Raw genomic sequence first — 16,263 nt, forward strand, 5'->3', positions numbered from 1 at the left:
GTCTCACAAGCTATCTTGAGCACAGAGCAGACCCAAACAGTGCAGAACAACATTCGCAATGCAATACTGCCAACCTTGCTGCTTCAATAATGGTTCCTCTTTAGTCCTCTTATGTGAACATAGCCATGATACAGAACATCCAAAGACTTGATCGTCATCTTATTCCATCACGCATTCACTTTTAGAGCAACACAGACAAGGGAAATGCTTGAACGTCTTTCTTGACTCTTCTTGTTTTTGTCTTGTTGTAGAGGTGTGTCAATAGTTGTGCCTTTTTGTGAAATGCATGATTTATTTCCGTACAAAATCCATGTTTTCCAGCAAAAAAAAAAAAAAAAAAAGGGAACAAAAAGACCAACAAACTTGTACTCATATATCACTCTATGTAGAATTACTCAAGGGAACCAAAATATGGTATGTGGTCAGGACATATCTGTGTGTTGTCAAAATGTAATCATAGGAAATAAAGGCATTTTAAGTAGCCTTGTCCTGTGTGGTGTGTAAATGGAATCAAAGGATGCTTTTCCACTTATGGCCAGTGGATGGCATCATACACTGCATGAGAAAAATGGGAAGCAGTGTTGAGCAGCACATGTTATATCCACTTCTCTGATGTAATATAAATGTTTTGTATTATTCTGAGTGTAGGCACACGATATGGTGTCATTTTAATTGTCTCTAGAAGAGAGAAATTGTAAACAGAGAGTTGGGACTAATTTTAGGGCTGTTATTAAAATTATACATGATCTATGATAATCTTAATCAAACATGAGGGGATTCTGTGAAATATAAATGGTACTCATTAAATCTTCTGAATGTGAGACAGAAAATAAATTATAGCCAATGTGGTGCATAAACACAACAGGTATTTGTGTTCAGTTGCGATTATCATGAAATTAAAGTAAAAGAGAGTTCCCTTCACTTCAATGGGATGTTTTTAACAGTACTTTAGTGTTTCGTTGACATTTAAAACAGCTGTTGACAGAACAATCTCACCCCAAGGTTCATTGAGTGGCGGTTCTGGAGCTTTGGGTTATGTCACATGATCTTCATCAGCAGCTGGAGTTTGCCCGGTTGTTATGGGACGGTAGATGTTCAGATTTCCTATTTATTAGCACTTTAAGGACTTCTGATCTATGTTGAGTTTAAAGTTGAAAACAGCAACTGGCAAAACAATCTCACTTTATCACACATCACTAAAGATCATTATGTTTATATGATCTTTATGTGACTGAAAGCTCCAAAACAGCTAATAAAGGGACCTTAGGGTAAGATTGTTTTGTCAAACCTTCCCACCCCTTTTTGCCCTGTGCTCTTTCCTTATGTGCTAGGCTCATCTAGGGTAAAAAGACAACCACATTTTGAAGATGGTTAAAGGTCCAGTGTGTAGGATTTAGTGGCATCTAGTGGTGTAAATGTAGACTGCAAGTTCCTCGCTTCTTCCAAGAGAGAAGGACTTTGAAGCCTACATCAGTCATTAGCTAACTAGCAGCTTACTTCATTATAAAACACTAGCTAGTTAATTATGTGAATCTTTAGTTAGCTGGTTAGCTAACATTTTGCTTACATTATCTAGTTTAAGAATCCTTTGTTGTTTAAAGTTCACACAAAAGGAAAGCAGAGGGCTGCTTCCTCATATTTACATGATTACTGTAAAAATAGGTCGCGATAACCAACAGTGCTGAATTCTAACAAGCTAACAACAGCTAATATTACTTTTAGCGGCAGTTAGCTACGTTTAGTAATAGCGCTATCCATTTGTCTCGTAAATCCCCCCGACTGAGTTGCTCTGACGCGAGAACGTGACGTAATTACCTGGCTTGTACCACTTATAGCGTTCCATTTGTCTTTGGGCATTACGAGTGGAAAGAACATGGACGCCACGAGTGCCGCAGCTGTGTTGTTATTGTTTGTGGCTCATCTAAACAAGCTCAATGTGAAATAATAATAATGTTTTTCTACAGAAACACTAACATTTCAAGTAATTCCGTTATTGCAAGTCTTACATTTCAATAATATTTTGCCATTTTCGCCTATTTCAATTTCAACAAGTGCTGTGGCGTTTGTCTCTAGCCTCCAGGGGCCTCCAGGAGCCTCCAGGGGCCACCAGGGGCCACCAGGGGCCACCAGGAGCCACCAGGGGCCTCCAGGGGCCACCAGGGGCCTCCAGGGGCAGTGGCAGGCTACTGTTATTGTTAGCTACATTAGCCTATTTAGCAAACCAGCTCGAAAACAAAACTTTACATTGTATTGCACGCACAGCAACACCGTGCAATGTATAAATTGGTGACCGGACTAAAGCAGCAATGTAAACAAGTTTCCATTTAAAATCGACATTAAAACGACCAACGTAGTACACATACAAAGAAAATACATCTCAATATGGGTGCAGTCATCTTTGTTTTGCGAGTCGTACGTTCGTCCTCGTTCAGCTCGGTGGACCCTGAGGAACCCCAAATGGGATGGCTGAATTTGTGACCAACAGGGGGTGTGTCTCGGTGAAATGTTGCGTGATAGCTGCGAGATTTACACTTTCCAACTCGGCCGGGGGATTTACGAAACAAATGGATAGCACCATTAGTCCATCAGGAAACTCCGCCTCCGTACTGCTGTCATCAAACTGACCACCGTCTGTCTTGGAGGCTGTATTGGTCGGTTCACGCTAAATGTAAGCACGCGTCACATATTGTTTTACAGGAAGAAAAATATTATTGGATTTCAAAATAAAAGTAAAATAAAAATGAATAAAAGAAATGGAATACTGGTATTTTTTTGACATTCAGTGTGAAAGAACCTAGTTGTAAAATATGACAAAGAATGTAATCTTAAAGGGTTAAAAAGTTTTTCTTTCTTTCTTTCTTTCTTTCTTTCTTTCTTTCTTTCTTTCTTTTTCATCTGAATTTTAACCATCTTCATAATGTGGTTGTGATTTCAACATAGAGGAGCCTAGCACATAGAACATACACAAAAGTATAAAGTTGTTACCAAGCTTGCTTAAATGTTATTGGAGCACAGAGAGAAAAGGGGCGGGACTTAGGAAGGATCAATTATCATTACTTGTTTAAAATGAGAACCTGAAGCCTCTCCACACATCATGAATTGATAGATTCATATTTTACATGCAAGTCTGGTTTTGCTTGAGTGCTGACAGTTAAGAGGCAAAATAAGGGGCATTTTCTTTACTCCGTGACATCCTTTTGTATGCATTTGATTGTTTTTATATTGCAGGTTAAGAAGAAAAAGCTTTTCTTTTGTGACATCATTTTTCAAGGTAAAGCTCCTAAATCAGAGATGACGCTCCCATGTTCCTGAGAAATGTAGCCCATCCATCATCCGCTGTCCCTAATAGCTCCGAGCCGATTTTCAAGGTCTGCATATGGAGTGAACCAAATATTGCAGTTTCCATGGTAATACCTCCTTGGAAATACCTGCAATATTTTGTCCATTTAAGTATGCAGGGGTATTCTTGATATGATTACACAGTTTTATAAATGGTTTTCTCCTGGACAATTTGTTCATAGAAACACAGTGAAGAAAAACACATATAATGTTCGTGCTGGCATGAATGATGATTTTTAAGATGAATTTCAATTGAATGTGTTTTCTGTCTGGGAATGTGTTACTGCTGTAGATCCACTACAGTAGCAGGAAGTTTATGTGAAATGTGTCTTTGTCCCTGCAAATGTTTGATACTCAACAGACAATGAAAAGAAAGTCAAGTTTCCAAAATGACTGGAAAACTATGTACATATATTCTTTTTGAGGATAGGCTGAATGTAAGAAATATGCAGGTATATAAATATAGATGCTGGTATCCGCCCCTCTTCTTCTCCTTCTTCCTCTCTCACTTGGACAGTTTAGTGATGACCCGGATTAAAGCTCCATTCTCATCCTTCAGTCTCTGGTTCTCCGTCTTAAGCTCTGCCTTAACCTGAAGAAAAAGCACGAGACAACTTAAGTGGGCACAGATGTAAAATGGCATGTTACTGATAACCTGCAGGCTCATAGCCCTGGATGTCTTATATGATAATGGTCAATGTAAGAAGGCACTACAGGTCTACAGTTTGTATGGTCATTTTTGCAATATAATACAGTAACTGTACAACTCATTTTGTGGATTGCAGCACTTGTATTTTTGAAATGAGTTCCTATTTCGGTAGTATTTTCCATGGCGTGCACAAATGTTCTGGTTTGGATTTGTGGCGATTTCAACAACCTTTTCAGCTTCCTTCACGTCAAAATGGAGTTAAAAGATTCGGGGGGCCAGAACATTCATGACAAATATGTAACGCTACTCCTTCAAAACAATGGCTTTTACCTACTTGCAAGACCCAGGGTGTACTATAGCGACATAACCTTTAAAAGTCCGCATTTTTTTTCAAGTTTATCTTAACACAGGTACAGGGTTTTACTTTTCTTTAAAACAAAAAATACAAAAAAGAGTAATCTGATCTGGATAATTTATCACAATAAACATACAAACACACAATCTTGCATTCAGTGGCACACAGACACAGTTTGACAAGTCTTGCTCATTTAAATACACATGACAGTGCTTCTCTGTTGTGAATGTCTATTTTCAGACCAGCATCCCATGTTTGTTTAGACCTCTCATTCACAGATAACAACAGGTTTTTGTTTGTATCCTCTTGGGCATAACACAGCAGACATTTGTGAATGTTACACTGTAGATGAATACAGATGGCTCACTTGCTGCAGTATCAAAGTGCTTACACATTCCTCAGCCAACAGAGCATAATGGTGACAAATGATGTCAGCTAAAAACTCTGTAGACAGAGCAGCTAACACCACGGCTCCAAGTCCCACACACACTTTATACTGTTTGGCTTCGACTGTTTATTGTTTTCAACATGTCAAATAAGCTTAACTTTCTCCTGGGCAGGAGATCCTGCCTTATTGTTCACTATTCATATTTTTACATCAGACTGAATTTGAAAAAATGGAAGTGAATATTAGGGGAAAATGGCTGATTTATAAAATATCTGAATTACCTTCAACTGTTCTTCCATGTCTGATATCTTCTTTTTTAGACTCCAACTCTCCTATGAAGAAAAATATTTAATAATAATTAAAATCAATAAATCAATATAAATAAAAACACTTAGAATAAAAAAACGTTATTAGTATATAAGGGTGAGTTCATACCTTTTTTTCTGTCTCAAGCATATTGGAGCCACAATCTCCTGGTCTTCCCTTCTGCTACAATGAAAAGATTATTATGGAAATTATAATATTATAGTACAAAGCCTTGATACTGTATGATTATGGGTGCTGCACTGTCATAACAGTGAGCGCATGTGTCTGATGTAAAATATCTAATATACCCACAGTTGCACACAGAATCTCTAAAAAGGCTGTCAGACCTGGAAAATGACATTAATTACATCGCAGCTTCCTTGTGTATCTGCTATCTCTCATGTCACATTTCTGTCACATTACAGTATCACCTGATATCATCATAAGAATATATGAGAGACATTTCTGTCTATACTGACAGGAAAAATCTCAGTGATTTAAATTATGACTCAGAGAAACTTTTGGGTACTTTTTCAGTTGCCTCTTCAGAAACCATTTCCTTCAGTTCTTTCATGCTCATGAATCTGGATTGGGCACATTAACTACCAACTACTGTATGTAGGCTGCAGTACCTGTGCTCGCTGCAGCTGGTCCTGAATCATGGTGAGTTCCTGTTTACTTGTTTCCAGCCTGGACTTGAGCCTTTGATTGGTGGCCAGTGCCTTTTCATACATCTACAAAATATGCAATTGTTAGGATGTCCAAAGCAGTGTTTGATTGTTTTCACAGCAAACAGACTAACAACTTACGGATTGGACTGCCATGAGATTTTGTCCAGACATTCATGTTCCCCTCAGGATTCATTGTTATAACTTTGGTGATTCTCTGACTTTTTATGTAGTACCATCATGAGTTCAAAGATTTTGTTTTAAGACCCATTATGTTCAAACCTAATGACATTCTCACAAGCCTCAGCTGTACTTTGTGTTTAGCCTTGTTTGGTGCCTAAAGCATGCTGACTACTAAACTAAGATAATGAACAGGTTAAACATAATACCTGCTGAATGTCTGTATATTAGCATTATCATTGTGGGCATATTAGCAGGTTAATTTTAGCATTTAGCTCAAAGTATATGCCTAACTACAGCCGCTCAGAGCCACTAGTAGGTTGTTTTGATTTATAAATGAATCCTTTAGTCTGTAAAATATCAGACAAAATGAGGCCTTCCAATAGACCAGCAGTCAGGAAACTCAATGATATTGAATTTTAAATTTGTATAAAAAAGGTCACATTTGCATAATAAATTACTTAGATTATCACATATCAAAATCCCAACTAATTTTGTCAACCAACTGATTAATTGACATTTATGTGACATTTTGTTGTGTACTTTTATTCTGACATTTCTGTGCAGGCGCTGCAGCATCCTTTATTTGCATTGGATAATTGACAAAGGCTCAGCCATATAAGCTGAAAACCACTTGTGGAATAAAATGCTGACTCTTCAAGTAAGTTAGCTGTCAAGAGATCACATTTCCTTTGTTACCTGAGCACCAAAAAAAAATACAATACTACCAACTGCATCACCTGCCTTTTTATAGTCATTGTTTGCACTCTCCTCTTCTGCCTTTTTCCTTGCAGACAGTCTGTTCTCCCTCCGTAAGAAGTAGGACTCAGCGTGGTTTGTTGATGTGTCGTTGGAGACATCAGAGGATCCAGACGAGCTCAACCTGACAACATAAAAGAGGTATTAACTACTCGAGTCAGTCAGAGTTGATTATCACTAAGTCATTAATCAGTTTGTTTTTTCGTCATTCAGGTGATAACTGAATGTTTTTTGTATGTATGCAATGGTGTGAATTAAATTAGAGGATTCTTACCTAGACAGTCTCTCATGCTGAAATAGAGGAGAAATGTTTTAGAACTGGCTGACCAAAATAAAATATGTAAAAACAGCACCGCCAATGTAAGGTTTTTGTAAGGACATTACTTACTTAAGGTTTCATCTAATCCTGATTTAAACCTTACATGGCATAAACAAGTCATTCAACCCCACCATGACCTGTCCTCTATTTCAGTAGATGCTCATTACTGTACAAATAATGACATCACACAGCTTGACTTCATCATTTGCTTGACAGGATGTTTGGTAATTATGTAAGATTTATAAAGTACAATAGGGAATCAAATCCACAAATGAGGTTGTATTTTGTACCATGTTGACCATTTCCTCTCCTTAATATTGTAACCATGCAGTAAACATACACACAGGACATATTTTATTACAATGTACAATGTCAGCAAACACATTAATTATCAGTACATCTATAAAGCTCAGTGATTCTTTGAAGTGACATTACCAGGAATCTCTTATGAAAGACTTTTTTTTTTTTTCAGTTTTCCAAGAAAAGGTTTATGGCAGTCTTACATACCAAGCCAAGTTAAAGAAGGAGAGAGGAAATGATCCCTTAAATAAACTGACAAGCAGAGATAACTAAACACATCCAAAAAAGGTAATAGCTCTCTGGCAGTGGCTTTCACAATTTGTTCATTATGGCCAGCTGAAGCTGGAAGGGTTGTACGGCAGAGCAGAGCCTAACAACAGCTAAACAATAAAAACTCACACTCTCTGAAAATGAAGAGAAAGTGGAGCATAGTATGTACTCGACAAATGTTTTATTCCTACAGCACCAGTAAGAGTAATATGAACCCCAATCAAATATGCAGATACAGATATACGGCGAGTCTATTTCTATAAACTTTCACTGTATTTATTTATTATATATATCACCAAGGATTACATTACAATCATTTGGGCTTTAAGTGACTTATAAGTGCAGGCAACCTTGATAGGAACATGAGGTAGACGTGATCAAAATTGGAAATGTATCGCTCTCAAACTAACAATTTAAAGTGTATTCAGTGTTACAATGCAAGTGGGACAGCAATGCCAGTCTGTTGGTCAGTTTACTTTGGTCCAGACCTTTTTCACCGACACCATTTGGACATAAAATAGTAGGGTAAACACAGGTGTTACAAATTATACTCCATTTAGTGTAGCAGAGCCTTTCCAGTGAGGCAACATGCACAACAGCAGCACCCTGACTCAGTTTGACCTTAATGGAGTGGACCCTTAATAAGTATCATTGGTAACGCTTGTGTTTAACTTACTACTTCATGTCAAAATGGCTGCTGTGAAAAAGGTCTATTGGATTGCCATGACATTTTGTACATCCATGAGCCCCAGACAATAAATCCTAATGGCTAATGTTCAGGTTCACAGTTGTGGTTTAGAGTGAAATGTATTGAGACCTTCTTACTCCCCTGAGGACGAATTGTAATAACTGTGGCGATCCCCTAACTTTATCTAGCACGATCATTGGGTCAAATTTTTATTTTGTCCAAAACTTGAGACCAAATACCTGCAAAAATAATGACTTCTCAGCTATACTTTTTTTTTGTTTAGCACTTACTTAGCTTTAGCTTGTTAGCATTGTCAATGATAGCATGCTGTTGTTAGCATTGTCAATGATAGCATGCTGTTGTTAGCATTTAGCTCAAAGCATCAGTGTGCCTAAGTGCAGTCTAACAGAGTTGCTAACATTACTGTAGACTCTTCTACGGCACTTTTCAACCACACTGAAATTCAAAGTGCTTTACATTAAAATGATAAAATGGCATTAAGACAAAATATAACTTGTTGCCATTAAATGCATATATCTTCTCTGAACCTGCTGAACCCATCCTCTCAATCCTTAAACCCTAATTCGTCATATTAATCATAGGAAAAGGTAATTGACTCGCTCTTTTACATTCAGTAATGCTAACAATCAATTCGTGATATAGTGGTAATTATTTTGCCTGTAGCATTAACTTCTTCATATATCAGAGACATATAGATGCACAGGATCACTTATTCCTGCTGCCATAACTTCTTTGACAATTCATGGAGTTCCATATTGCATTATACTTTATTCTTTCAGACTTATTGTGACAGTCACATAAACTAGTGCAAAAAGCAGACTGGTGACCACTGCTACTACTACTACTACTACTACTACAGTCACATACGTCTAACTAAATCATAGAGATGGTGAATGGATTTCTGTTAAGAAGAAACAGGGATTTAAGTTGCAGACACTATGTGTAAACACAGTGATATGCCTCTGCTCAGACATTTACAAGATCTCTGGATCCTCACCAGACTCTGATGTCAGCTCCTTTAAGGCTGTCTCTGGACACTTGGATATGCTTGGTAAACGGTCATTAATGATATACAGCGAACAGACTTGGAAAAAGCTCTGGTTTAGATTAAGCGACATCACATATAAACAGATGCTGATGGAAACATAGGCTTTTGTGATATTTTATCCCATGTACAGTATGTGAGCGTCTCTGTCACTAAGCTGTCCTCAAGCCTTTCTAGATCCCATGAGGAACTTCTTGCCTGCTGACCAGCTATTCCCAAGTGGAAAATGTGAGCTTCCCGTAGGACTAGCAGAGAGATAAACATCCATAAATACTGTGTCTGAGTTCCCACAGGCCAGTCCTAAGCACTCTATCCCTCCTTCTCTCTGTTCCCTGCCATCCTGTCTTTCACCCCCTGTTTTCTTTCTCTCTCTCCTCGTACTCTCTTCCTGTATCCCTCTCTCTGTGTCTCTCCATTTATCCTTCCCAAGTGGATTCTTAGTTTACATAAACAGATATGACTAACTGCTCTTTACAACTTCGCCTCAGTTTCACTTACAAGTTTCACTTCCTCCGTGCTCAAGCACATGCAATTTTCTTTTTCATAGTTTATGTGAGTTATTACAAGCCTTTAGAAGCATTTCAAAGTGTTGGGAGATAAAAAACATTTATTATCTGGGATGTCATGGTGGCCTAGGGCTCCATGATGCGTATCATTACGTAATCACAATGTCCCTGGAATAGTAGTAGGAATAAAGGCAAATTCCTAAAAAATAAGAAAAAAAACCCCAACTAAATCATAATCATAATATAATTACACACACTAATGTGTGTGTAATAAAGTTGTAAAAATATTCAGAATTGTTTTTCAAATAAGCATTTATAGTGTGTGATTTGATAAATAATACACTGACATCATCTGTAATTCTTTGTATATGATTTTCATTTAAAGAACCAAAATAAATGCATTAAATAACATCTTAGCTTTACAGGAACACTTGAAGAGTCAGCGATTACACAATCTATTAAGAAACATCCTCATGACTGCAGTAGACTATAAAGGAAGATGTTGCAAATACTGAAAAGAAATCTGTTGCATTACAACAGCTGTAATGTGTAAAAGTTAAATTCATTCAAACGAAGCAGTACGAGATAATTTATGGCTACACATAATTTTCCATTCATCATTTACGGTACATCATATTCTATGAAAAAAGTATACAAACACACAGGAATACCTCTGTGGCTTGTTAGAGACTTTTGTTTGAACTTTATTGTTAGTGTTTGGATTATGTCAGCCATGGCATTTCCTCTAACTAAGCAGACGCTGAAAAGATTAAAGACAATTAGACCTTACCCTCAGGCTCTTGGTAGTGGCAGAGGATGAAGTTGGAGAGGAGTCAGAGAGCGACTTTCTAATGTGTGGCTGATCTTTGTTGTGAGAAAGTAGAGATGACATTGCTCCCAAGCTGCTATAGTCTGCATGCAGCTGTAATGTGGCCAAAAGTATCTCCAAAAAGTTTTTCTTAATCAAAAAACAAACCAAAAAAAGCAGCAAAGAAGTTGAAGAATGATGTATTTAATATCCACTGATATTCAATTCTGATGCGGCAGTTTCCTCGGTTAAAATCAAAAACTCAAGCGTGATCTTCATGTGATGGTGAGACATTGAATATCTGATGTGAGTGAAAGAACTGCACAAGTGTGAGAGCTGTGGAGGAAGTGGTGGGACTGGGAGTAGGCGGACTGTAGTGTATATGTGTGGACACAAGGATCTGACAGCAGTATTGTTCACAAGGGCTCTCAAGGGATTCAGGATCATTCCGTAGAAATGGAAAAAGTAAAGCATCATTGTGTTTTTGGGGTAATTTCTAAAGATGTAAATGTATTTTTTAAGTGTACTTCCCACTGCATTAAAAATAAGTGTGACGTATTACACTCTTTATTACAAAGGAGAAACAAGGCTGTTAAAAATGGCTCCTCTATCAAAACCACTGGTAGAAAAGCACATCTGAAAGTGGAAGTAACATTTAAAACACAGGCAGTAGATGGACAAGTACACATGGGTTTGTGTTAGGGGAAATAAAAATGAATTAAAAAAACCAACAGATTGGTCAGATGCACAAATATACTGTGCTTAGAGTAAGATTTGTTATCTTGGATTTTAATCAGGCTGGAGATTGCATGTGTTGACAGTTAAAACAGGCTTACATACCTTTCTGAGCAAGTTCCATGACACAGTTGCATTCATTAGCACAGGTCATTTTATTCTCCTAAAAAGGAAATATAAAGGGCCTGCTGTCTGTGTCTAACTCATGTTGTAAATGCTTATGGAATGTGACAAATATATTTCATGGCACATATACTGAAGCTGAAAAGTTTTCACCCAAAATATTTGGTAAAGGTTAAAAATACATCTTCAATTCATCTCAGTTTACTTCTAATTGATTCCAGTCAGAGACGGCTGTCACAGCAAACATCACCTGCACCTGACACAATCTAATCACACAATTAAATAAGAGTATATTTGTGAATGAAGGGATTTTTATATTATCTTGCTGGACTTGCTGTTTTGCCCATATTTTGAGCTAAATACACTTCTCTAGTCAAACTTAAGCACTTTGGCATTTTAAAGATATAACAATAAAGAGTTAACGTTCAGATGTTAAACCTTCCATTAGATTTTTGCCTTTTGATTCCTAAAAAACAGGTTGTTTGCACCTGGATATCAAGGTCCACCTTTGTTGTTCTGTCCTCAAGTTGCCACACTAGACTAGAGTGTTTCATTCAGTGTTTTTTAGCATGTCTTAACTTTATGGCAATGCAAGAGTCAGTCATTTCAAATTAAAGACATGTGGTTGCTGTTGCTTTTTAATCTGTATCAGTTGAGACAGTATGTCACAGAGGGGTAGTGAGACACTCACAGTTCCCCACTTTAGAAAGAAAGTTTGGTTGGTTCCTCTCTAACATTTGCTGATTATTCTTCATCACTATGGTAGTAATGAGGCACCACCTGCTGGCAGAAAATAGTACTTTAACCTTTTCATAAAAGAATTTCATGACAAGAGAACAGTATGTACCAGTGGATCATATGTATCCACACATGTACAGCATGTGCACTTGTGCCATAAATAACGTCGCAGTGAGACACTACACATTTACTTCTTGTGTTAAATTAGAAGGTGTAAGTACAGTCACATTTGTTTTCTCTTTCACAGTGCAAAAAGACAACTGTCATTTCAACCCTTTTCATTTTCTCATATGTAAATGAGTGAAATACAATTAGTTAATTCAATTAACATTTTCTTCTTCAAATTGTCATGTGCCAATTCAATTTAAACAGTCATAGTAAATTTGTTAAAATTATTTTACAGAAATTCTCAATTTACGTTATTGTGTAAAGTCATTCTCAGATGTGACTTTAATTTTTTCTTCCAATCCTTCCTATTTTCTATTGATCATATATTTCATATTGAATTAACTAGAGCAGTCATATATTAATACTTGTTGTCACAAAATACAATTTCTTACAAGACATATGTATGTTGAAGAGAAGTAAAACCCTAAAAAAATAAGGCTGGAATTTGACATAGGTAGTTTTAGAAAATTCATTACTTTTCAGTGATGGACCTCACCTGACACACTGTAGATGTCAGACAACCACAAAAGTAGAATACAACAAATAATTTGCAGCTACTAGTTAAAGAAATTGTGCTGCATGTAAAAAATGGTTCCCGTTAATCTAAGTAAGACTTAAAAATCACATTCTTTTGAACTAATGATTTACAGGTGCTCAGTCTAGTGGAGCATTTCAAGTACAACTACTCGTCCTCCTCATTTCCGTCCACGAAGACCTCATAATTTAATTCATCCAACTCTTCCTCTTCAGACTCCCAGCTTTCGGCACCTTCTTCAGATACCTCCTCTTGCAAAGATTCATCCAAAACATGGCCGTCTACAGTCTCTTCTGCGACCTCGTCTTCTGCTGTCTCCTCAGCAAACTCCAACTCTGCACTCTGTCCTCTAATGTCTTCTTGCTCTTCTGGTGTTATCTCTTCTTCCTTTTCTGTAATCTCTTCTTCCTCTTGCCCCTCTGTAATGTCCCCGTCCCCTTCCTGTTCCAGTGGCCACTCTTCCTGCATGTTCTGCTGCTCCTCTGCTTCCTCTTCTGCTTCATCGTCAGCATCCTGCTGCTCAGCCTTTTCCTCAACATCTTCTAGCTTCACCTCAGTGGTATTCTGTGCTGTAGTGGAGATAAACTCTTCTGCAGCTGGGCTCTCGTCATTTGATTTAAGCTTCAGTGACCAAGAGGGAGCATTCGCCAACTGAGATACAGATATGTTATTCATTATTCATCCAAATAGGATTCAGGTCTTGCAACTTGGAAAACAACATACACTGTCACAAAATACTTTCAGGTATTTAAAAGAACAGTCTTAGTAAAAGTAATAGGGTTATACCTGCTTGTGAAAAGTCTGTAGGTGAGCCATGACACTGCTGTGGAGGGTCTGTGAAGTGAAAAACTGCTCATCCAGAGTCATCTGCACTGCACTGAGCATCTCTTCTAATGCCTGGGCACGCACAGCTTGCATGGCCTGGACAAGCTCCCTGGAAAACACACACACAACAAAAATAAACACTTCTTTGAAAAGGCAGCAAATTAAAACATTATTCCGACATGCAGATAAACTCCGAAATCAAACTGGGCTCACTTTACTGCAGCCGTCTCCTGGTTGTTTGTATAAAGTGCAACACTGTGGAGGTACATTGAGTCTTTCAGCTCATTCAGCTCTGAGGCTTGTCCCTCTAACTGTGCATTAAGAACCTCCACTGATGCAATCTGCTCATCAACTCTGGAGCATGCGCTGGCCACAGCACTGGCCAACTCAGCCACATTTTCAGCCAGTGCTGAGCTGGAGCTCAACCCGGCCTCTACGCTCTCCTTCACAGTCTCAAACTCCTCACTCTGGTTCTTGAACATTGCCTGGAGAGTTGTGAAGGCCAGCGAGACCTGCTTTATCTCAGCCAATCGGGTGTCCATCTCATCATGAAGGTCCAAAAGCTGCGAGAGAAGGTCAGAGTTTTTCAGCTTCTCTGCTGTGGCCAGAGCAACCTCAGCCGTCTCCTGAGCCTGTTTCTGAGCCTCATCCAGGGCGAAAATCCTCTCCTCCACATCCAAATCTATGTCAGTCTGGAGAGTGAGAAAAATGATTTAGCCATGTGGTTTGATTCGGTTCAAACATCTGAGATCTGTGAGATGGATTTATGTCAGACTGAGCTGTCATACTGCTGTAGCAAGCAGATTTGTGCGATTTGACAATATATAGCCTACCTTGAGATAATATACATTTGTTAGTTGTCAGCAGTATTTAAATATGGTTTATACCATGGTGGCTGTCCCTTTAATATATCTGGGTGAATTTGGCCATTGTGGGAAGAGTTACAAATTACTGAGCAGGAATCCTCTAAAGCAAGATTTTTGCATAAACGTGACCTTCATTTTGGAAGGTATTGAATTTCCTGGACTAACCAATAGACATTTAAAACAGTTTTCTCAGTTGATTTCCCAGAAAATCTGCTATACCATATTGATATTGTGATACAAGACTATAAACAGTATATCATGACCAACTAGCAGCAATAACTACAGATAATGAAGGATATCATTATTTATATTTCACAGTACCCGTTGGGGCTGTGAATGTAACTAAAACCTGAGCATTAAGCTGCTCTCACAGTCCGTAGTTGCTAAAAAAAAACGACAGGTGTTACTATAAGTGTCAAAGCAGCCACTTTAAAATGTCTTGCAGCCTTAGCTTTTCAAAATAAACCTCACTGACTAACACTATCATTCGTGTTATGTTAGAAATGTCATGAACAACATGTGATTGAAAGGACACTTCTTATACACGTGCTTTTTTATTTGTAAATTCGTTTTTATTTACTAATTTGTTTAAAAATGACAAACGTAGTTCTTTTATTTTGAAGGCAAATCGCCAATTCCCGGTATTCCACGTCGCTAAAAGCACACCGTGCAGTGATTGACCCTCACCTCCCCCTGTAACGCTGTTGTCGAATTAATTTCACCTTGTTACACGATAATACGAAAGAGAATAAGTAAACTGTGAGTGAGTGAGGAGCCCAACAAAGCAGAGAGAGAAAAAAAAAACACGGGTGCGAAAGTTTAACTAGCTAACTTAAGTTACCTGTGCGTCCGTCATCTCCATCACCTGCTGGAGGTTTGTGATCCTCTCTTGCATTGTTGTGAAAGACTCTGACAGCTGGTCGAGGCTGTGCTGCTGTTGTGCACAACACCACCCCATAATAGAGGCCCCGACTGTGAAGATAATAATGAACAACAGAGCTGAAGAAGCATATGAGTTTGTCTGGTTCCTGGACTGTGGTACCACCCGGTCTGCTGCTGGTGCTGCTGGTGCTGCTGGTGGTGGTACTGAAGCCCTGGACTGCGCTACTGGGGAGTCCAACAAAATGGAAGTGTCTTCTTGTTGTGGTTTCTTTGACTTGCGCTTGGCCATGGCAGCAGGAGAGGGACTGGACGGACTTGGAAGAGGTAAGTAACTGCGAAATAAGTGAAAGGGGAAGAGTGGCTCCTGCTCTGGTTTTCCTATCACGTTGTCTAGTGTGCCAGCTAGACCCTTTGACCTTGTCAGTCATTGGACCCCCATAACATTCAAAGCAACTGGTCGTGGTGGGGGGGGGGTGACAGCATATTATGTAACAGCAGTTGTGGAATAAGAGCTCAGATCCAAGTAAAATGCCACAGTGTAAAAATACCCTATTAGAGGCCCTGCATGTCTAACTTTAATATAAGATAAGAGAGACTTTATTGATCCCACACTGGGGAAATGCACTTGCAATATACACAACACAACATGTACAATAGTTTAGAAAATACACATTAAATAGGTAAAGAATAGTAAAAATACTAGATATAATAGAAATAGATAAATAAGGATACTAATATGTACACTATATATATATCCACATTTGATTGATTTAAATGTAATAAAGGCTAT

At 38.2% G+C, this 16,263-nt stretch overlaps 2 protein-coding genes across 3 annotated transcripts; both read right to left on the reverse strand.

The window, feature by feature from the left end:
• Positions 1–3,557: 3,557 nt before the first annotated feature.
• LOC127371601 (protein phosphatase 1 regulatory subunit 12B-like) lies at positions 3,558–11,973 on the reverse strand. 2 transcript variants are annotated; one of them, XM_051414490.1, is made up of 7 exons: positions 10,584–11,973; positions 6,919–6,935; positions 6,630–6,768; positions 5,670–5,771; positions 5,167–5,217; positions 5,013–5,063; positions 3,558–3,931 (listed from the first exon to the last, which is right to left on the reverse strand). In XM_051414490.1, exons 1-7 carry the CDS (start codon positions 10,683–10,685, stop codon positions 3,845–3,847), a joined length of 549 nt encoding a protein of 182 aa, XP_051270450.1. In that variant the 5' UTR covers positions 10,686–11,973; the 3' UTR covers positions 3,558–3,844. The 2 variants fall into 2 exon arrangements, with proteins under 2 accessions (XP_051270450.1, XP_051270449.1); XM_051414489.1 differs by having other exon boundaries at positions 5,167–5,220.
• A 396-nt stretch (positions 11,974–12,369) lies between these two features.
• Positions 12,370–15,890, reverse strand: LOC127371599 (ring-infected erythrocyte surface antigen-like). Its single transcript, XM_051414484.1, has 4 exons — positions 15,433–15,890; positions 13,939–14,417; positions 13,687–13,834; positions 12,370–13,551 (listed from the first exon to the last, which is right to left on the reverse strand). The coding sequence occupies exons 1-4, from the start codon at positions 15,760–15,762 to the stop codon at positions 13,048–13,050; spliced, it is 1,461 nt and encodes a 486-aa protein (XP_051270444.1). The 5' UTR covers positions 15,763–15,890; the 3' UTR covers positions 12,370–13,047.
• Between the last annotated feature and the right edge of the window lie 373 nt (positions 15,891–16,263).

This window comes from Dicentrarchus labrax, unplaced genomic scaffold (assembly GCF_905237075.1).
Source record: "Dicentrarchus labrax unplaced genomic scaffold, dlabrax2021, whole genome shotgun sequence".
NCBI classification, from domain to species: Eukaryota; Metazoa; Chordata; class Actinopteri; family Moronidae; genus Dicentrarchus; species Dicentrarchus labrax.

Bases quoted from the DNA above. Each gene is read 5' to 3' on its own strand.
- LOC127371601 (XM_051414489.1), bottom strand. From the start codon at position 10,685: ATGTCATCTCTACTTTCTCACAACAAAGATCAGCCACACATTAGAAAG. The intron at 5,221-5,669 runs GTACTGCAGCCT...TTTTCATTGTAG, and splicing joins ACCAGCTGCAGCGAGCACAG to CAGAAGGGAAGACCAGGAGA. The intron at 3,932-5,012 runs GTAATTCAGATA...CTTTTTCTTCAG, and splicing joins ACATGGAAGAACAGTTGAAG to GTTAAGGCAGAGCTTAAGAC.
- LOC127371599 (XM_051414484.1), bottom strand. From the start codon at position 15,762: ATGGCCAAGCGCAAGTCAAAGAAACCACAACAAGAAGACACTTCCATT. The intron at 14,418-15,432 runs GTAACTTAAGTT...CTCACTCTCCAG, and splicing joins TGGAGATGACGGACGCACAG to ACTGACATAGATTTGGATGT. The intron at 13,835-13,938 runs GTGAGCCCAGTT...TGTGTTTTCCAG, and splicing joins CAGGAGACGGCTGCAGTAAA to GGAGCTTGTCCAGGCCATGC.